The sequence below is a fragment of the Aquarana catesbeiana genome, linkage group LG02 (genome assembly GCF_042186555.1).
Source record: "Aquarana catesbeiana isolate 2022-GZ linkage group LG02, ASM4218655v1, whole genome shotgun sequence".
NCBI lineage: Eukaryota > Metazoa > Chordata > Amphibia > Anura > Ranidae > Aquarana > Aquarana catesbeiana.
The window spans coordinates 393,630,001-393,651,973 of record NC_133325.1 but is presented as its reverse complement, the minus strand read 5'-3'; the positions used below and the strand labels follow the sequence as shown (position 1 = coordinate 393,651,973).

Here is a 21,973-nt window from a genome sequence, read left to right as displayed (position 1 = left end):
TAAAGGAGTTGTAAAAGCAGGTTTTTTATCTTAATGCATTAAGATAAAAAACCTTCTGTGTGTAGCAGCCTCCCCAGCACCCCCTAATTGCTTATCTGAGCCCCTTCTCTCTCCAGCGATGTCCATGAATGTCTAAGCCGTCTGGGACATTCCTGATTGGCTGAGACACAGCAGCAGCGCCATTGGCTCCCGCGGCTGTCAATAAGAGGAGAAAGAGGACAGGGCCAGGTCGGGGCTCTGTGTCTGAATGGATACACGGAGCTCTGACTTGGCTCGGGTGCCCCCATAGAAAGCTGCTGGCTGAGAGGGTACTCGATAGGAGGGAGGGGCCGGGAGCAGCAAAGAGGGACCTGAGAAGAGGAGGATCCGGGCTGCTCTGTGCAAAACCAACTGCACAGAGGAGGTAAGTATAACAGGTCCATTGTGTGTGTGTGTTTTTTTTTTTTTTTTTTTTTTTTTAAATGAGACTTTACAATCACTCTAAAAACTCTGGACTTTTAAGAGATGAAGAGAAGACCGCAGACAGTGCCTGGACAAGGTCATCTAGAGCCCAGAGCAAACATGCCGAACTGTGCCCCCCCCCCCCCAAATGTATGAGCATTACATGGCAGCAAAAGTGCACATCCTTTTACCCCATTCATAATCATCCCCCCACCCCCACCAAATTTCCCCTCCTAGCACAAATACCCCCAATCATCCCTACTAGCGTAAATACCCTCCCCCTCCACATCACCACTTCTAGCACAAATCGCCCGTTACAAATCTTCTTCTCTCATCCCTCCCCCCACCTCATGGTGCCCAGGGCAGCTGCCTTTCCTGCCCACCCCTTGTCCCGGCCCTGACTGCAGATAAACAGGTACAACTTATGTAGAAGCAGTTGTTTCATCACTGTATCACCTGAGGCCAGTCACTTCACTGGGTATGTGTGAGGGTTTACAACCACTTTAGTAAAGGCATGTAGGCTCTGGTTCCCTGGTGAATCTTGGTCAATAGCTCGTCTGATATAATTATTTATGGAGGGGGCAAGGGCTGTGGGAATGTGCATAAACCGAAGAATATGGGTCTGTCATTGCAACTAGCACTTTTAGCTGCAAGGGTCAACAGTGGCTGTGAGTTTCTTTTTTCCATAACAGGTTTGCTTTAATCACTAGCGTCTGTCTATATATGCCCTGTCGGAAAGTGGTTATACCAGGATCATGACTGCGACTGCAGCTATGATTCTGGTGTCATTTTTTTTTTTTTTTAGCAGCTAATGGGCAGCTTTTATGGGGCTCGGAAGGGGGCCCCTCCTCTTCCCACTGTTGCCTTCCAACCTTTTCACATTAGAAAGGATACTCTGGAGCAGGAGGAACTTCTGTTCCCTGATCTTTTTTTTTTTTTTGTCACTTCCGGATTCAGTTGTCTGTTCACTGGCCATTACCGGCTAGTGAAGCAGCTGATCAAACTGATCTTGGTTTGATCGGATGCTTTAAAGGGCATAGGAGAGATCTGAGAAACCCCAGATCTCTCCATAAACAGGACTTGTCATGGCCCAGGCTATCACAAGGGTTGTTCATCCCATGTGATAGCAATAAAGTTAAAGTGATTGTAACGTCTTGTTTAACAACTTGCTTACTGGGCACTTCAACCCCCCTCCTGCCCAGACCAATTTTGAGCTTTCAGCGCTGTCACACTTTGAATGACAATTGCGGTCATACAACACTGTACCCAAATGAAATTTTTATCATTTTTTTCCCACAAATAGAGCTTTCTTTTGGTGGTATTTGATCACATCTGGGATTTTTATTTTTTGCTAAACAAACAAAAAAAGATGGAAATTTTTGAAAAAAAAAAAATCATGTTTAATAGTTTGTTATAAAATTTTGCAAACAGGTAATTTTTTTCCTTCATTGATATGCGCTGATGAGGTGGCACTGGTGGGCACTGATAGGCTGCACTGATGGGCATGGATAGGCACAGATAAGGCGGCACTGATGGGCACAGTTAAGGTGGCACTGATAGGCACAGTTAAGGCGGCACTGATGGGGACAGATAAGGCGGCACTGATGGCCACGGATGGGTGGCACGGATGGGTGGCACGGATGGGTGGCACGGATGGGTGGCACGAATGGGTGGCACGGATGGGGGGGCACTGATGGGTGGCACTGATGGGCACTGGTAGGTGACACTGATGGGCACTGATAGGTTGCACTGATGTGGGTGTTGATGGGTGGCACTGATGTGGGTGCTGATGGGTGGTACTGATGGGTGGCACTGTGGGCACTGATGGGTGGCACTGTGGGCACTGATGGGTAGCACTGTGGGCACTGATGGGTGGCGCTGATTGTTGGCACTGTGGGCACTGATGGGTGACGCTGGTGGGCACTGGTAGGCAGCACGGCTGCCTATTGCCTTGTGTCAGAAGATCGCCGTGATCGGGACTGATGTCCCGATCACGGCCGCCGGTGATCGGGTTTTTTTTTTCCCTCCTCGCGCTGACAGCCGATTACCGGCTCTGTTTACATCACATGATCAGCTGTCATTGGCTGACAGCTGATCATGTGGTAAGGGGTCGGGACCAACCCCTTACTCTGATCTGTGATCAGGCGAGTCTCTGATCACCGAGCGCGCCGCGCGCGCCCTGCAGGGGGCGCGCAGGCCGCTCATGCACGGGACGACGTCAATAGACGTCGTCCCGGCAATTTAGATCCGCGCTGTTGACGTCATTTTACAACGGCCCGGATCTGAAGCAGTTAAAAAAAAAAAAAAAGCAAACCTGTTATACCTGCTTTGTTGCAGTGGTTTTGCACAGAACAGCCCAGATCCTCCTCTTCTCAGGTACCTCTTCACTGCTCCTGGCCCCTTCCTCCTGTCAAGTGCCCCCACAGCAAGCAGCTTGCTATAGGGGCACCTGCGCCGAGTCACAGCTCCATGTGCCTATTCAGACATGGAGCCCCGGCCCCGCCCCTTCTCTCTTCTCATTGGCTAACTGATTTTGACAGCCGCGGGAGCCAATGCTGCCGCCGTTGCTGTGTCTCAGTCAATCAGGAGGAGAGTCCCAGACAGCTAAGACATTCATGGACATCGCTGGAGAGAGATGGGCTCGGTTAAGTAATTGGGGGATGCTGGGGAGGCTGCTACACACAGAAGGTTTGTTATCTTAATGCATTAGGATAAAAAAAATTCTGCATTTGCAACTCCTTTAAATACAAAAATGTAAATCACCCCCCCCCCCATGCTTCTACGCAAATGCGGACACACACGTAATTCCAGCATGCATATGTAACACTGCAAATGTCAGAGTGAGAGCAATAATTCTAGCACCAGAGCTCATGTTTAACTCTAAACTAGTAACCTGTAAAAGCTTTTGAAGCATTGTTTGTGGATAATTTAATGTACTATCATTTGTCACCATTCCACAGGCATGTGCAGTTTTATAGCATGACACAATGGGGGTTATTTACGAAAGGCAAATCCACTTTGCACTAAGTGCAAAGTGCACTTGGAAGTGCAGTCGCTGTAAATCTGAGGGGGTAGATCTAAAATGAGGGGAAGCTCTGCTGATTTTATTGTCCAATCATGGGCAAGCTAAAATGCTGTTTTTTTATTTTCCTTGCATGTCCCCCTCGGATCTACAGCGACTGCACTTCCAAGTGCAATTTCAAGTTCACTTTGCACTTGTAGTGCAAAAGTGGATTTGCCTTTAGTAAATAACCCCCATTGAGTATCTATTTACTCAATGTAACACCCTCTTTTATATTTTACCAAAAAATTGGGTATTGTATTTCTGTGCACTAAAATTCATTTAAAGTGTTTTTTTTTTTTTTTTAATTTGCATTTGATAAACTGATCTGCAAATTTACTGCAACATACACAATTGCAACACCCAACATTTCATTCTCCAGGGCCTCTGCTTTCATCAAATATATGTTTGGAAGTTCAAAGTCATTTTCTAGCAAAAAAAAATGCTGGAAATTCCATGCATATGAGAAACGTTAGAATTGGCCCAGTAGGCAAGTGGTTAAAGGTGCTGGCAGGTGAGTGTATTAATTCTGGCAGAGATCACTTGGCATGCTCCATTCCTATAAAACAAGAATCTGCCTTTCTTCTTCTTTGCTTACTAGTCTTACTATTAGGGCAAGTAGTCAGAGTCTCAGCCACAACCTGTCCTTGCGAACCCTGTGTAAGGTATAAAGGGGCAGTGGCCAGTTGGACTCAGATGAAGACCCTTACGACAGACATGTAAACACTTTGAGGCTGGTATTTTCCTGCTAAGATCTCATTAGAGATGCAATGCAATATTGCTAGGCAAGAAGCAGAGCCTACATATGTAAAGGGCAAATATGGCTTCCTCCATCTACATTTAGACCTTGTTTGCCTGCTTTCGGGAACACATCCCCATGGATGTCAGATTGGGAGCAGCGGCTGGGTCGGTGCAGCCACTGAGTCCCAATTGATGTAAATGGGACTGCCCTGCACAGGTGTCTGCGCATCCCTGTGCCACTGCTCTGACAGCTGTGTGGGTGCAGGTGTCTGTCCCTGAACACAGACTGTGTGTTTTTGGGGACACGCACCCATATGGATGTCGCACTGGGAACAGCGGCTACATCCCAATACACATGAATGGGACTGCCTGCACAGGGATGCATGGAACACCTGTGCATCCTTGTGCAGACAAACGCGGCCCTCACACAGGTGTACACTTAAGTATGCCCGTGTGAGCGAGGCCTAATATTTAAAAGCTATATAGAGAAACAAGGAAATTTAAATCCTAAAGGCTCATTGGTATTATTTAACAGAAGATTCACATGTCAATTTCCACTCAATAACTCATTGGCTTGTGGGTAAAGTGAGGAACAGAGGTTTTCATCATACTACCTTCATCACACTTATCTTGAACTTTGGATAATGTCTATAATATAACAGACGATAAGGGCATCTTATCACTTTTTAAGTTATTTGTGTAATCTGTGTGAAAGGTGAGAGCTGCAGTCTAGTGGATGAGTTGGCGAGTTTTATTTTGTAGTGAAAAATAAATCAAACTGTGCATGACTCTTTTCTTACCTAGAATGAATTATCCAAAAGTAAACATAAGTTACTGAACTCTATTTCCCCCAGTATTCTTGCACAGTTGTACAGACTTCTGTTCTCTACTAAAAATGACTGCTTTAATTTCACTTTTCTGTTTGTTAGATGCTCCAGCAAGTCATACACAGCCCACCTCATTTCATGGCTGGAGGATGGCCAGTATGATCTAGCCCTTTCCTCCCCAGCCTTAAAAAATGTTAAGCATATTAATCTGAGAGGAGGGAGGAGCCAGTGCACCACAATGTACAAGTGCAGTGGATAAAAAAAAAAAGTCTACACTTTTTTTGCACTACTTTTGGCAACTTCGGAGGCGATTTCAATAGACATCTGTACATGAACCCGCACAGATGTCTCTCAAATCGCCCCTCGAAGTCAGACTGAAATGCCGGTTTGAAATTCAGCTGAACTCGCACGATTTCAAAGACGCATTCAGTGTGAACTAGGCTTATCATGACCTATAAACTGTACAACTCAGTTGAACAACAAACTGTAATCTTTTAGGTGGAAGGAAGTAAAAATAAAAAACTAAAATAATAATATGGTTGCATAAGTGTGCACACCCTTACACTAATACTTTGTTGAAGCACCTTTTGATTTTATTACAGCACTCAGTCTTTTTGGATATGAGTCTATCAGCATGGCACATCTTGACTAGATTGGGAGGGCATCCCCTATGCACAGCCCTCTTCAGATCACCCACAGATTTTCAATGGAATTCAGGTCTGGGCTCTGGCTGGGCCATTCCAAAACTTTAATCTTCTTCTGGTGAAGCCATGCCTTTGTTGCTTTGGGTCGTTGTCATGCTGAAAGATGAAGTTCCTCTTCATGTTCAGCTTTCTAGCAGAAGCCTGAAGGTTTTGTGACAATATTGACTGGTAGTTGGAACTGTCCATAATTCCCTCTACCTTGAGTAATGCCCCTGTTCCAGCTGAAGAAAAACAGCCCCAAAGCATGATGCTGCCACTACCATGCTTCACTGTGGGTATGGTGATGTGTAGTGTTGTTTTTGCGCCAAACGTATCTCTTGAAATTATGGCAAAAAAGTTCAACCTTGGTTTCGTCAGACTATAACACATTTTCCCACATGCTTTTGGGAGACTTCAGATGTGTTTTTGTTGCAAAATTTAGCCCAGCTTGGATGTTTTTCTTCATAAGAAAAGGCTTCCATCTTCCCACTCTACCCCATAGCCCAGACGTATGAAGAATATGGGAGATTGTTGTCACATGTACCACACTGCCAGTACTTGCCAGATATATTCCTGCAGCTCCTTTAACCACTTCAGCCCCGGAAGGATTTGCCCCCTTAATGACCAGGCCATTTTTTGCGATACAGCACTGCGTCACTTTAACAGATAATTGCACAGTCGTGCAATGTTGTACTCAAACAAAATGTAGGCCATTTTTTTTTCCACAAATAGAGCTTTCTTTTGGTGGTATTTGATCACCTCTGCGGTTTTTTATTTTTGGCACTATAAACAAACGAAAAAAAAAGATAATTTTGAAAAAAACACAATATTTTGTACTTTTTGCTATAATAAATATATATATAAAAAAAAATGAATTTCTTCATCAGTTTAGGCCGATATATATTCTTCTACATATTTTGGTAAAAAAAAAAAAAAAAAAATGCAATAAGCGTATATTGATTGGTTTGCACAAAAGTTATAGAATCTACAAAATAGAGGATAGATTTATGGCATTTTTATTATTATTTTTTTTTTTTACTAGTAATGGCAGGGATCAGTGCTTAAAAGATGCACTGTCACTGTACTAATGATAGCTCGGAAGGGGCTATCAAAGGGTTAAATATGTGCCTAGCCACTGTTTTTGTGTACTGTGTGTGTGGTGTTTTTACTAAGGGAAGTGATGGATTTTCTTTCCCTACTTTGCAGGGGAAAAAAATCATCACTCCCCCCGTCAGGATGGAGCTCTGCATTGATTACATTGGCAGAGCTCCATCCAGCCTCTCTCCTTGACAGTCGGCGGGTGCCATCCATTGGCCAGCACCCACTGATTTGTTTCTGCTGTAACAAATCAAAGCAGAAGCTGTGTGTGCGCTACCTGCTGTTCCTCATCAATTACATCTCTGCCCCCATTTCTCAGTGTAAATGCCCTGATTCTCCTGAGTGTGGTAGGATGATGTTTACTTTGTCAGAGATCATAGGCTATGAGGGCAGTTTTGGAGGTGATAAGGGTGTGGTACACACAGGAGAGGCATTCATTCTGCTGATTAAGCAATGCACAAATCCAGGACGCATTTAGCTACAGGCAGCTATTCTATATAGTAAATCATACTGCAATACCTAGCCCTCCTGAGTGAAGATCAGAGGCCCAGAGCTTGCAAGCTCTTACAAAAATAAGACAGCAAGGGCATCTCCCAAATCGTGTTTTGACAGATTCCGAAAACAGAAAAAGAGTTTCTCTGTAGTTGCACATTATCACAAGACTCTGTTTGATGATACAGGATGAGATTCTTTGTCATACGGCCTCAGAATTGAAAACCACAAGAAATGTGTACATACACTCATTGCTGACTGAATTAAAGGTGCCATATTGTAGTTCATATAAACTGTAGCAGCTATTTGCAGTCCAGAATATAGGTAAAAAAACATAATTGAAGGCTTGGCCATAATTAGTAATGTCATGAGCCACATACATTTTTATTTTCCATTGCTTTTTTTTTTTTTTATTTATTTAGGCATGTATAATCTACTTGGAAAATAGAAAACTGCGCTCTGAGATAATGGAAAGCACCTGGCACTCACTAGACAAATTGTGTAAACAAATAAAAAAAATAGTGCAGCTCTTGTAGTTTGAAAAAAGATACAGTGCAATAAACAAACATTAGTAAAAATATTGTGACATAGAAGATATGCACACAAATGACAAAATACAAATGCAACAGTAAATGAATAGTAAATACCATGCTCTGATCAATAAACAAAATAAGCAATGAATGACTAAAGTTCAAAAACTCCAAAATGTTCATAAATCAAAAAATGTACGAAAAAAGAAAATGAAATAGATGAAGATAGCCGTGTGAAGGTACAGTAGAAAAAACGCTGGCCACTGGTTTGTGCAATCCACCACCTTAGAGTAAAATGGGCATGCTTTAACTGAAATTGTGGACTCATATACTGGTTTGTAATGAGTCAACTAAGCATATGTGAGGTAACACCTCAACCTTGTCTTGCTGTATTGGATGGATGGTCTGTATACACCCTATTACTGGTTGAATGAGGAGGTTCCACTTTAACCGAACAAATACCCAACGAACAGCAAACGTCAGAAAGGAAGGCCGCCCCTGAACATGTATGTAGGGAATAAACGGCAACACAGTGTAAAACTGTATAAGAGCTTTTTATTGTAAAAACAGATGTACATTTACAGAAGTCAGCCTGATAAGCACATATACAATCCAAAGATGCATCAAGAAAGAGACTGCAGTGGCTCACGAGTGTCACCAAATGCGTTTTGTCCTATTGGACATCATCTGGGGAAGATGATGTCCAATAGGATGATAGGACACCCCAGATCATGTCCAATAGGACGAAACACGTCTGACGCTCATGAGCCGTTGAAGTCTCTTTCTTGATGCATCTTTGGATTTTATATGTGCTTATCAAGCCGACAGAGTTTACTCCTTTTATTGCAAAAAACGCTTTTGTACAATTTTACACTGTTGCCGTTCATTCCCTTCATACATGTTCGGGAGCGGCCTTCCTTTCTGATGTTTGCTGTTCGTTGGGAATTTGTTCGGTTAAAGTTGAACCTCCTCATTCAACCAGTGATAGGGTGTATACAGATCATCCATTCGATACAGCAAGACAAGGTTGAGGTGTTACCTCACTTATGCTTAGTTGACTCATTACAAACCAGTATATGAGTCCACAATTTCTGGTAAAGCATGTCCATTTTACTCTCAGGTGGTGGATTGCACAAACCAGTGGCCAGCGTTTTTTCTACTGTACCTTCACATGTCTATCTTCATCTTCACCTAAGGATTTAATTTTCTCGGTGGACTTTTTTTCGTTCATTTTTTGATTTATGAACATTTTGGAGTTTTTGAACTTTAATCATTCATTGCTTATTTTTTTTTTTTTATTGATCAGAGCATGGCATTTACTATTCATTTACTATTCATTTACTGTTGCATTTGTATTTTGTCATTTGTGTGCATATTAACAGTTTTCTATATCACAATAATTTTACTAATTTTTTTTATTGCACTGTATCTTTTTTAAAACTACAAGTGCTGCACTAGTATTATTTTTTATATGTATAATACTTGTTTTGCATCCACTTGGCAAGTATGATTGCAAACATTTTTCTTTGTCAATAAAATGTGTACTTCATTGCTTTCTGTCACTCTTTTAGCCTTACACACACAGAGCACCATGATGAAACAGATTGTGGACAGAGCAAAGCAGGCATTTAACACCGGCAAAACACGCTCATTGGATTTCCGTATTCAGCAGCTCCAGGCTTTAAAACGGATGATTATTGAAAATGATGCTGAGATTCGGAAAGCCCTAATTGCAGACTTGCACAAGGTATGTGGTTTCTTTTACTGTGCATCATCATAATGCATAGCAGTGATGACCTTTGCCTAACCCATTTTGTTCCTGTTTATGCTATGTTTAATGTTTGGAGCGTGTTACATGTTCAATTTTGCATTCATGTACGGTGAAAAAGACACCTGAAGATATTCCATCACACTCTTAAAAATAATGGTTGAGAGAATAGTGTGCCATGCCCACGGCAGCTAATCAGATCATGTACTCAGACAAGTAGGAAATTATTCTGATTAGTTGCTACCATATATTTTTACCTTTCCTTCTTGAAGGAATATCTCCAAAATGGGGATACAATGTACATTAAATGACTGAAAAGTTCTAAAGCCATCCAATCTCGGCCAGTTCAGCAGGAACATTCCAAGATTCAAACCATGTATGGGAAGGATGGTTGTACCCAAGTTGACCGATCAACTTGGGTACAACCAGCCTGTCAGATTTTACATGCAGTTATTGCTAGCAGCTGTTAAAGCCGCTAGCAATAATCACTCTGTTCTGGCAGGAATGGCTTCCCCAGCCCCCCTCGCTGAGAGAACACAATGGCTCCACTGGTGGGATTCTCCCATCTACACCAACTGTGTTGTTGGGGGAATTGACCCTTTGTTGTGGGAAAGAAAATTGCTCTGCCAAAAGCCAGGCTGAACAAAAGTAATCTTTCAGATTTCTTCATCCACAGCGTGGATGAACAGATCTTCCTCTGTTGGCTATTGTATTCTGATTGGATGCAGTTGCTATTAAGTTGACTATTTTCCACCCAGCTCCTTTGCTTTATTTCAGTCTAAGGATGTCTGGCAGAATGGTGGAGACAGTGCCACCAAGTGATATAAATTTTGCCCAGTTAATCAGGAACAGAGCATCTTTAGTCTTTCTGGATTCAACACAAATACATTTCCATTTTGAGTTTCCCCAACAGGTTCACTTTATTTGGGAGCCACACCAGCTGTTTATACATTTTTTCTCTTCACTTGCCCGTCATCTCATTGACTGCTGGAACTGAAGAGAGTTTGGTCTTGTTTAGCTTCAAGTCATTTCTGTGAGCTCCTGATGGCTGAACTGAGCATTAAGCTAGCATAGGGAAGGTAAGTAACCTGGTGACTGTAAATGAACTTGTTGTTTTGGAAAATGTATCTAAACGATGATCTCAAGGCAGCTAGGGCGATAGTCACCATGAAAACAATTTGTAACCCACTACGTAATGAAGGACTGAAATCCTGCAGCGCTGGCAAGGTCCCCTGCTCAAGAAAGCACATGTACAGGCCTGTCTGAAGTTTTGCTAATGAACATCTGAATGATTCAGAGAAGAACTAGGTGAAAGTGTTGTGATCAGATAATACCAAAATCAAGCTCTTTGGCATCAACTCAACTCACCATGTTTGAAGGAGGAGGAATGCTGCCTATGACCCCAAGAACACCATCCCCACCGTCAAACTTGGAGGTGGAAACATGCTTTGGGGATGTTTTTCTGCTAAGGGGACAGGACAACTTCACCGCATCAAAGGGATGATGGACAGGGTTGTGTACCGTCAAATCTTGGGTGAGAACCTCCTTCCCTCAGCCAGGGCATTAAAAATGGGTTGTCCAGCATGACAATGACCCAAAACACACAGCCAAGGCAACAAAGGAGTTGCTCAAGAGGAAGCACATTAAGGTCCTTGAGTGGCCTAGCAAGTCCCCAGACCTTAATCCCATAGAAAATATGTGAAGGGAGCTGAAGGTTCGAGTTACCAAACGTCAACCTCGAAACTTGGAGAGGTTCTGCAAGGAGGAATGGAACAAAATCTCTCCTGAGATGTGTGCAAACCTGGTGGCCAACTACAAGAAATGTCTGACCTCTGTGATTGCCAACAAGAGTTTTGCCACCAAGTATTAAGTCATGTTTTGCGAAGGGGTCAAATTACTTAGTTAACTCACAAAATACTTATTTCACTCATTAAAATGCAAATCAATTTATAAAGTTTTTGGATATTTTTTTGTTGTTATTCTGTCTCTCACTGTTAATATAAACCTACTATTACAATTATAGACTGATCATTCCTATGTCAGTGGACAAATGTACAAAATCAGCAGGAGATCAAATACTTTTTTCCCCTCACTGTAGATCTGTTCCCTGTGCTGTGGTTTTAGCCTCTACATTTTATTTCTTTTATAGAAGACAGAAGCGGTGTTCCTGCTAAAACACCTGCAGCAAGAATAAAAAATGTTAATTCTGTTTTACGTTGTGTTGCTTCTGGTGTTTTAGATTAATGGATTAAAAGTCATGAAATGTGTAATTTTATGGAACTAAATAAAGTACATTACATACCGTGAGCAAATCCAAAAATTGATTTTAATATGGCAAAATTACAGCCAGAACAAAAGGTAATCATCACCTAGCAGAATTACTGTACTAAAGGCACCTTTGAATGATAGTAGAGTGTGTCAGACTTGTACTCTGATCTTTTGAGCCCCAGCAATCTTTCGTAGCTGGTCAAGGATAGTTTTATTTGTTACAAATCCTTGCATCAGTCAGCATAGGGTAGTTGAAGATTGATTGAGAGGTACCACTGTAATAAAGTCCTAAAACCCTGGGATCCTGCATACATATGGGAATAATTACCGTGGTACATTGGTGTTTGGAGAAACTACAGTTAAAATTAAACAGTGCCCACCAATGTTCAGAACTCTTATGCCCCGTACACACGGTCGGACTTTGTTTGGACATTCCGACAACAAAATCCTAGGATTTTTTTCCGACAGATGTTGGCTCAAACTTGTCTTGCATACACACGGTCACACAAAGTTGTCGGAAAATCCGATCGTTCTAAACGCGGTGACGTAAAACACATACGTCGGGACTATAAACGGGGCAGTGGCCAATAGCTTTCATCTCTTTATTTATTCTGAGCATGCGTGGCACTTTGTCCGTCGGATTTGTGTACACATGATCAGAATTTCCGACAACGGATTTTGTTGTCGGAAAATTTTATCTCCTGCTCTCCAACTTTGTGTGTTGGAAAATCCGATGGAAAATGTCCGATGGAGCCCACACACGGTCGGAATTTCCGACAACACGCTCCGATCGGACATTTTCCATCGGAAAATCCGACCGTGTGTACGGGGCATTAGTAATAACATTTTACTGTAAGCCTGGAACTACTAGAAAGAACCATCAATTCTAAAGTAACCCTTAAAGTGTATGCCTAGCCAAAGCCCTTTTTTTTTGTTTGTTTAGGATAGAAAGAGTAAGGGTTAGAACCCCAGTTGGACCTTAACCTATGCGCTCGCTCGCTCTCGCTCTTGCTCTCTCGCTCCCTCCAAAAATTAAAAGAAAGTTTGGGCAGTAGCTCAAATATTATTCCTAAAACAGGATTTTAGCCTAACCTTAAAATGTCTATATACCCTAGCCTAACCCTAACACAGAACTAGTCACTAAAGGCGTGAACTTGCCTTATCAAGACTTGTAAAAGTTAGTGCTGAGATCGAAGGGCGCTAAAAGTAATGCTTTATATCTAATCTGGTTTAAATGATGGACGATACTCATATGTAAATAATTAAGGCCTTATGTACTAAACAGTATTTTTATTTCTAGAATGAATTAAGTGCTTACTCCTATGAAATAATGGGTCTCTTGGGTGAAGTTGAATCGGCTATTGATAATCTTCCTGAATGGGCAGCACCCCAACATGTCAAAAAGAATTTAATGACCATATCAGATGAAGTGTTCATCAACTTTGAACCCCTTGGTGTTGTCCTGGTCATTGGAGCTTGGAATTACCCACTTGTGGTTTGCTTGCAGCCTGTGGTGGGTGCCATTGCAGCAGGTACAGACATGTTGTGTGTGTGTGTGTGTGTGTGTGTGTGTGTGTGTGTGTGTGTGTGTGTGTGTGTGTGTGTATATATGCGTATAATAATTTTTTTTTTTTTTCAATTTCCCCTACATACCTACAATAACAGTACCACAACACCAACACAGAAGTCAAAAATGTATTTAACTAGCTTCAATTAAACTGGTAGTCACCTTCTAGACACCATTTTACATATAGTCCATAGATTCAGAGCGAAAACTGCAAGCGTGATGTTTTATTCTGGAACTGATAAATACATTTTGCAAAGCTTTGTGTAAATGAAAAGTGCTCTGCTGTGTATCTGTGTGAGCGTGTACATGAAATCAAGTACTATTTATGTCCCCCCCCCCCCCCCCCCCCTTTTTTTTTTTTTTAGGTAATGCTGTGGTGATTAAACCTTCTGAAGTGAGTGAACACACAGCCAAACTGTTGGAGAAAATTATCCCTCGGTACTTGGATAAGGTATGTCTTTATATGTTTTTGTTAAACGAATTGCACCATGGTTTTACGGTTTTGAGTTGTGCACAGTTTGCTCAGCCCAGGTCACTTTCTTGCAGCTGAACTCATGCCCTAATCAAAGCTGAATGATCGAATCAGAATAGCTTATTACTGGGGTAGTGATGAAAAGAAATAAAGCCAGTAAAGATAGCACACAACTCTGCTTTTCACTGAAGTGCATTCATTGAAAACAATGCATGTCTTGTAGTATGACGCTACGTGTGTGTCTTTTTAGGATCATAAGAATAAATAGGACACATTATTCATCTTTGTGCTCTTTAACACATCTGAACCATGGATATGTTCAAACATATGAGTTTGATTTAATAAAGGAGTTGAAGCCATTCACTTTAAGTGGTCCTAAGGTCTAAGATTTTTTTTTACCTTATGCAGCCATACACAAGCAAATTTCTTGCCTGCAACCACAGTGCTGACAGGGAAATCATCAATTGTCTTCTCCCGGCGATGCGGACGGGAGAAGACAATGATTATAGTCGCAAGAGAATCCTGCGCGCTGGTTGAAGCCAAAGTTGATCAATCAATAAACTAGGTACATTCAGCCTGCCCATTAATGGTTAGAATCTCAGCCGGTTGCTGCTGAACCGGCCGATATTCGAACCATGGTCGGCCTTAGCGCATTCCCTGCATTAAGGTAAAAAACTGTTCCCCCAACACCCCCCCCCCCCCCCCCCCCAAAACACTTACCTAAACCTGACCATGATCCAGCGCTGTGCCTGGTTGCAGGTCTCCTTCCTTCACTACCTGGTCTCATAGATCCACAGAGCACAACAGGGATTTCTTCATCTAACACACCCAAAAGTGTTGGGTGTGAAGATTTTGCCAGCCACTTTGCACTACAATAAAGCAAATGGTTCCACCAATGGGAGTGATTCCACCAAAGTATTACGTTTTAATAAATACAAAGATGCCAAAGATCAACAAATCCATTGTTTTTGTATGCATGGCATATGCGAATAAAGGTAAAGCAGTCATCAACGAAGCACCATAAGAGCTAATGCTTCGTTAAGCACATAATGATATTAAAGTGGTTATAAAAGCTCAAGGTTTTTTACCGTCATGCATTCTATGCATGACGGTAAAAAACCTTCTCTGTGCAGCAACAGCCCCCCTAAAACTTATCTGAGCCCCATTGCGATCCAGCAATGTGCACGAGAGCCTCGGCTCTCTTGGGACTCTTGCTCATCATTAGCTGAGACAGAAGCGGGGGGGGGGGGGGGCATTGGCTCCCACTGCTGTCAACCACAGCCAGTAAGCTAATGAGGAAAGAGGGCAGGGCCAAGTCTCGGCTCTGTGTGTGAATGGACATGCAGAGCCAGGGCTCGGGAGCGAGCCTGCTTGGGTGCCCCTATTGCAAGCTGCTTGCACTGAGGGGGCACTTGGCAGGAGGGAGGGGCCAGGAGCACCAGCGAGGAAACCAAGAAGAGGAGGATCAGGGCTACTCTATGCAAAACCACTGCACAGAGCAGCTAAGTATGACATGTTTGTTATTTTTAAAGAAGAAAAAATATCACTTATAGGAGTTAACATTAGGTATGATACAGATGATGTAAAGTGTAATAGGGGCCACATATGCAGTATACCTAATAGGTTTGAACCAATAAACAGTGTAAGAGGGAGGGTAAGCCAGAATAGGAAGAGTAAAGAGGAGGGCGGTTGAAAAAGGGGTTTAAATCTGATCATATACCTGTCGCCAAAGTCGCTGAACTACAGGGCAGGTCCACCAAGTATGAATAAAAGAGCCCGCCTCTGAGCAGCCGTGGAAGCAGAAAGTGGAAGTTATAGGATTAATGTGGGCTAACTTAGTGGGAACCATGTACCTCTGAAGTAGTACACTGTTGTTAGCTTCCACTGCTGCATCTTTGCAAGAACAAAGTTTCCTGATAGCCGAAATTTGATCCCAGTGTTTAGGATCAAGGTGTATGTGGAAGTCTTACCAACATAGCTTAGTGGTTGTGTCAGTTGGTTGGTGGTTAGGATTCCATAGAGTAGAGAGATCAGCCCTACTGGGTAGGGATCATTGTTGCATTTAGACTCGAATGGCGCTATAGTTAAGGGGCTCCCTCAAGGCATACAATCGACATCACGTAGTGTTTAACCTGCCAGTATCGAAATAGTTAAGTTGATGGTAAATGGTAGGATTTTTGGAGGTCAGTGAAGGATTTGAACCTTCTGGAGGTCAATAGAGAGTGTGGGCGAGTTGTCTTTGATTTACTCCAGTGTTCAAAATCCCCATGGGTATCATATGCTGGGGGAATGGAAGGGTTGCAGATGATGGACAACAGCAGTAAATGAGGTGACAGCAGACCTCCTGAATACTTGATACTATCCCAAAGCTGCAGCAAGTGTTGTGTAATGGGGTGCAGTAATAATTTTCCCGGGTTGTAGCCACAGCAGAATATGAATAGATAGGGGAGCACAGTCCACTGCTTCCAGGTCAACCCAAAGTGGGGTCTCAGAGCTTGCTTGATATTTAGTTAGTTGTGCAGCCTGGTAGCATTGCAAGATGTTCGGGATGCCTAATCCTCCTTTCAATCTGGTCTGGTACATAACTTGCTTAGAGGTTCTGGGTTGCCCACCCTGCCAAATAAGTGCATCACCTGAGTTTGGATGGAACGCACCATTGAAGAGGGAATCGGAATTGTCAAGACTTGAAATAAGCATAACAATTTGCGTATGAGCGTCTTTTTTTATGGCCGCAATACGCCCCAGCCAAGACCAGTTACAATTGGACCAGTTCTGCAAGAGAGCTTTAGGTTCCGAAAGAGTTGGGGAAAAATGGCTTGGAAGAGAGTGGAGTAGTTATTTGGTGGACTCCCAAGGATTTTATAGCACTCCCATCGATATCAGAAAGTCTTGTTGAATGGTTTGAAGTTGTGCAGGGGGGAGCGAGATGTCCAGTGCCCTTGACTTTGCTGAATTAACCTGTAGGCTCAAAAGTGAGCCAGACTGCATTATTGTGTAAAATTTTAAATAGACAACAAGATCCCTTTGATCATCCAGAAGACAGACCATCTTTTATGGTGCAGCAGAACTCTTGGTAACAGTCCCACCTCAGCACAGCACCCACACTGTCCATGGGCTTAGTCATATGTCTTTATTTGGATAAATATTTAGATTTGTAGACATGATTCCCCTGACATTTCTTAAAGCATTTTTTTGTTGCCCTGTTTAAAAAAAAAAAAAAAAAATCCTCATAGTAACTATAGAAGAAAGACCGTATGTGTGAGATATCTCCACAGCAAAAATCAGTTCTATGTTTACATTAGTCTCCTTGTATCTTTGCTTTTCCCTGAAGGACCTGTACCCTGTGGTGAATGGCGGAGTGCCAGAAACAACAGAGCTTCTTGCAGAAAGATTTGATCACATTTTCTATACGGGCAATACCGCTGTTGGCAAAATAATTATGTCAGCAGCTGCTAAATATCTGACTCCAGTGACCCTTGAGCTGGGAGGGAAGAGTCCATGTTACATTGATAAAGACTGTGATATTGACATTGCTGCCAGGTGAGTGTTTGTGTTCCTCCGGAGAATAAAGATCAAGGGTAGCTTTGTGAAGGCCATCCCTTCCTATTTTTTGCAAAATCATTTCATGACGACCTACTGATGTCTTGTCTTTTGGGGTCGTAGTCCACATATGGTTATCGGGTTCATCTAATTTAATATACAGTAATGACCCTTGTCCAGTTTGTCATACTGAGCACTTGGCAATAATTATTATAACTTTTTATAACTTGCTAGTCTTTTTTTATTTGTTAGAACCCTCACTTTGTCCTTTTTCAAACAATATTTTGTTGTAGAAAGAAGCCAATTTAAAAAGCGCTATCTCCTATGATTTTAATGGTTGGGTGATGATTGGCTAGGTAATTTTAGATGGCAAGAGAGGAATGTGCAAATGGTATTGTAGACATTTGATATGCAAATGGTGACTTTTACAGAAAGTCACTATTTGCAGATTTTAACTGTAAGTGTACTTTTTGTGTGAGCCCACACTTTTTAGGGCCTCATACACACTGGATGTTTTTAATGCTACTGTTAGGGGCATCTGGCCGTTGTTTGTTTTTTTTTTTTGCCTCTAAACACCTCTGCGTGTTGGCCACTGTGTCCATGCACACATACATTTTTAGAGGTGTATAGAAGCAGAAAAAAACCCACTGCCTGTGCGTGCAGGAGCAGCAGTGTCTTGGCAGAAAAAAACGCTTGACACGTGTAAATGCGTGGTAATGCTAGCTGCAGCAAGCAGCAGTTAATTCATTTCAGTGGCCAGCTTAAATTATTATTATGACCAATGAAATGAATCAAGCACTTGACGCCCTAAAGGTGTCTATGTGCGTTTACATGCATCATGCTTTTTTTTGTGCCAAAATGCTGCTGCCTGTAGGAGAGGTGTCCAGTAAAGATGGGCAAACGCCCTGTGTGCATGAGGCCTAATTGTTCCTTATCAATCTGTGATATGGAAATTGTACACACTACCTGCCTTAAGTCTCCTACATGCAATGAGACTATCAGACGAATGATTGTCGTTTTTGTTTTCTGTTTTTTTTTTTGCATGCTAGTCTCCTATCGAAAATCAAGAGGTTACTAAAGTTGTGCCCTTATTTGGCTCTTATATCTTGCCAAAAAACAAAATGCGAGATTTTGGCTGTCTGATCAAACTCCGACATGCATGCAGTGGATCCAGTCGGTCAATACTATCCTTATTCGGGAAAAAAAAATACTTATAGGAACTCTCCACAGATGTTCCAAAATATATGGCAATGTTGGTTGGACACGCCAGGAGTAGCGCCTTCACAACTTATTCTTCACAGACTAATGCAATATTAAGTATTTTCTAACTAAGAGTGCTTCCTCTGAGTCTGGGTTCCTTTGTCTACATGGGGCTAGCTAAAGGGGGGTATCATATTAATGGAAATGAGTCGGTGGGTGACTATAACTAGTTTATGAACCCTTACTGACAGGGCAGTGGTATTCCAGTATGAAGATCATATGTTGTGATATGTTTGAGGTTTCCATGTCCACTTCTTGTTAAATCTGGTTGTGTGGCTAAACAATTGACTGTCTGTATATTAAAATGTCTCTTATTTTCTTAATAAAAGTTCTTTGATTCAAAAAAAGAGTTGTGAAAATTCTCGTACAACAGATTACGACAAATTACAACAGAATACAACTTCAGAAGGGATGTAATGTGTTGTATTGTAATGTATTCTTTCATTTCTGAGCATGCGTGGTCTTGGTCTTCCGATTTTTTTTTTTTTTTTTTTTTTTTTTTTTTTTGAGGGCTACAAATACTGTATTGATTTAATGAAAATTGTACGTTCTGATATTGTACGAGAACAATTTTAATGTTTGTCCCTTCAGATAATTTCGCATGAACTGTCGGAATCAGCTCTCGAAAGCTGTGTACTAACGATCAGGTTATCGGACGATAGATTCAAAAGCGGTATTTTTCATCCGTTTTTCTGATTGTGCGTGCTAGGCATTAGCAATATTAACAGGCTGTGGATATGCAGCTTGCAATCTATGCACAGACTGGGCACAAGGAGCCAGGCAGATGTGTTGTGGTTGTTGTGCAAATAAGCCTGCCAATAGATGATTCGAATCTCGGCCGGTCCCTGTGTGCTGTTCGAATCTATACCCGCCTTTTAGAGTTGCATTGTAAAAAAGAAGCAGTAAAGCACACATTATTTGTGTAGCAATTCATATCAGGAGGTAGAGCCTGCATATATAATAAGCAAATATGTCTGTCTCCTGACCTGGGTGTGCTATGTGACGGGACTGTGTAAATCTTAGGACTGGATGGACAGAAGTAAAAATGCCCCATATATTTATTTATTTCCACTTTGTATATATAGTTTTTTGTGTGTAGTTCAGCTTTATCATACACATTAATAACACTATTTACAATATATCAAAATGATCTCTTAAGCTAGCTATACACAGCTCAAATGTCAGAAGATTCCTGCAGGATTGGCTACAAGCTTCTATTGAAAAATTGACTAAATCAGATAGAAAATTGTTAACTGAACAGGGACTGCACCCTATGAGTTGCAGTCACTGTTTCGGTATTCAGACAGCCACGCTTGCTGCTGTTATCAGAATACAATAGTCAGGAATGGAGATTCCTCCGTCCACACCTTAGGCCTAATGTACACGGGACGCTGAGGCAACTTCTTCTGAACGATTTATTTGACAGCATGAAACCGGCGTTTAAAAAATACCCGTTTAGACGCATTTGCATGCCGCGTTTAGTCACATTTAGCCGCGTTCACGTCTAGGAGTGTTTATTTGAGATAACATCATAAGACCCTCCCAAAGCCCAAAAAACAGTATTTAACAATTTCAGCCATTCTGTGAGACAAGAGTGAGTAGCAGCAGCTGAGAGAGGAGCAGTGTACTTGTATCTACCTCAATTTCGGTGCTTTTACTATGGATCCCATAATGAGCATATGTGAGGAAATGCTCCTGACGTTGCTGTTGATGAGGCTAGAAAGACGTCGGAAATTGCGTGCGAGGACCAGACTTCGACGCTACTGGACTCATCCATTCATTGCGCAGCACATGTCTGTAGGATATTTTTCCAACCTGTATGTACAGCTAGTGGTGTATTGGATTAGATCTTGGGCTCATTAGGGGTATATAAATGGTCTATGAAGCATTGCAAGCAATTACAAGTATTTTAAATATTTGTTTAGTGTTTTTTCATCATTTGCTATCATTTTTACGTTTTGTAAAAAAAAAATAGGGCACCTTTTAAAAACGCTTTTAAACGAAAGCGTGGCTAAATGCCGGTACCGCGTTTAGACACGTTTGACGTCTGAAACGTCGGAAACTTCGGGGTCTGAACTCATTTTTTTGCCTTCAAAGAAAAGCCTCTAAACGCAACTGCCTAAAAACGACATTAAACAAACCTGTGTACATGTACACATAAGATAACATTGAATGAGTTCTGGGGCAGCTGAAAAAAGCAGCCAACCGCCTCTGAAAGTCCGTTTTACCAGCAGCAGTGTACATGAGACCTTACACTTATATCTGAAAAACATTGCACTATATATCGTGGATAAAAAAAAAGTGGAACTGCCACAGATTCAAATTGTAAATTTTGTTCTGGACTTGAACCCAGTTAAAAGGTTTTTATAATGCTGGGAAATGCAGTCCTGCAGGTGAGTTCAAAGATTTGATTTTTCAATTTTAGGTAGCTAATACATATGCTGCAGTAGCAACACCTAGTAGTTACATCCTGAAATATGCAGTTGATGCAAAGCTGCTGTTCTGGTTTCAGTTGGCATATTTATGGGTGATCTGTCACAAAAGAACCTTTTAATCTCAGAAGCGTCAGAGAGAAACTGACACTCCCAAACCTAGAGGTTACATGCTAGTTTAGGGCATTGCTTTGAAAAGTGGCTTTAAAAGTCTGTGTGACGTCTTTCAATTTTGCTTTCAGAGCTGACTTTTTATTATGATTTTTTTTTTTTTTGTAGACGTATAACCTGGGGAAAATTTATGAACTGTGGTCAGACTTGTATTGCTCCTGATTATATCCTGTGTGAGAAATCCATCCAAGGTAATCTACTTGAGAAAATCAAGGAAACACTAAAAGTAAGTAAAAGCGGACAAGACTGGTCCATCATCTGGGTGTTAAGAATAAGTGAATCCAGAGCTTAAAAACAGGGGAAAGCAGTTTTCACCGGGACATAAAGGCATGCACAGCAAAAGTTCTAATCTTTTTTTTCACTCGACTGAAAATGTGCATTTTTACTGTGCGAGACACAGTAATCAATTCATAGATCATGGATTATATGCTGCTATCTGATGATTGGACAAGGCAAAAAGTTTCACTGTGTTCGCTCCTTTGTGTCTCCATATAATTCCGCTCCCTCTGTGAGGCTCCAGTTTTGTGCTAATGTTCTTAGGTGATGGACGCCTTTTCTACTTGGAAAGAATTTCCTACTATTTTTTTTTTCACCAGATTTATTTACCTCCTTCATTGTGGTG

The 21,973-nt window shown here is 41.8% G+C and overlaps 1 protein-coding gene across 2 annotated transcripts in view; it reads left to right on the top strand.

Moving 5' to 3' along the window:
• ALDH3A2 (aldehyde dehydrogenase 3 family member A2) overlaps positions 1–21,973 on the top strand; it is a 79,490-nt gene that overhangs the window by 8,656 nt on the left and 48,861 nt on the right. For both annotated transcript variants that reach the window (XM_073615237.1, XM_073615238.1), the window contains exons 2-6: positions 9,445–9,620; positions 13,210–13,441; positions 13,842–13,927; positions 17,280–17,488; positions 21,460–21,577. In XM_073615237.1, the coding sequence (XP_073471338.1) occupies positions 9,465–9,620; positions 13,210–13,441; positions 13,842–13,927; positions 17,280–17,488; positions 21,460–21,577 (801 nt within the window). In that variant the 5' untranslated portion in view covers positions 9,445–9,464. The remainder of the gene's footprint in view (positions 1–9,444; positions 9,621–13,209; positions 13,442–13,841; positions 13,928–17,279; positions 17,489–21,459; positions 21,578–21,973) is intronic.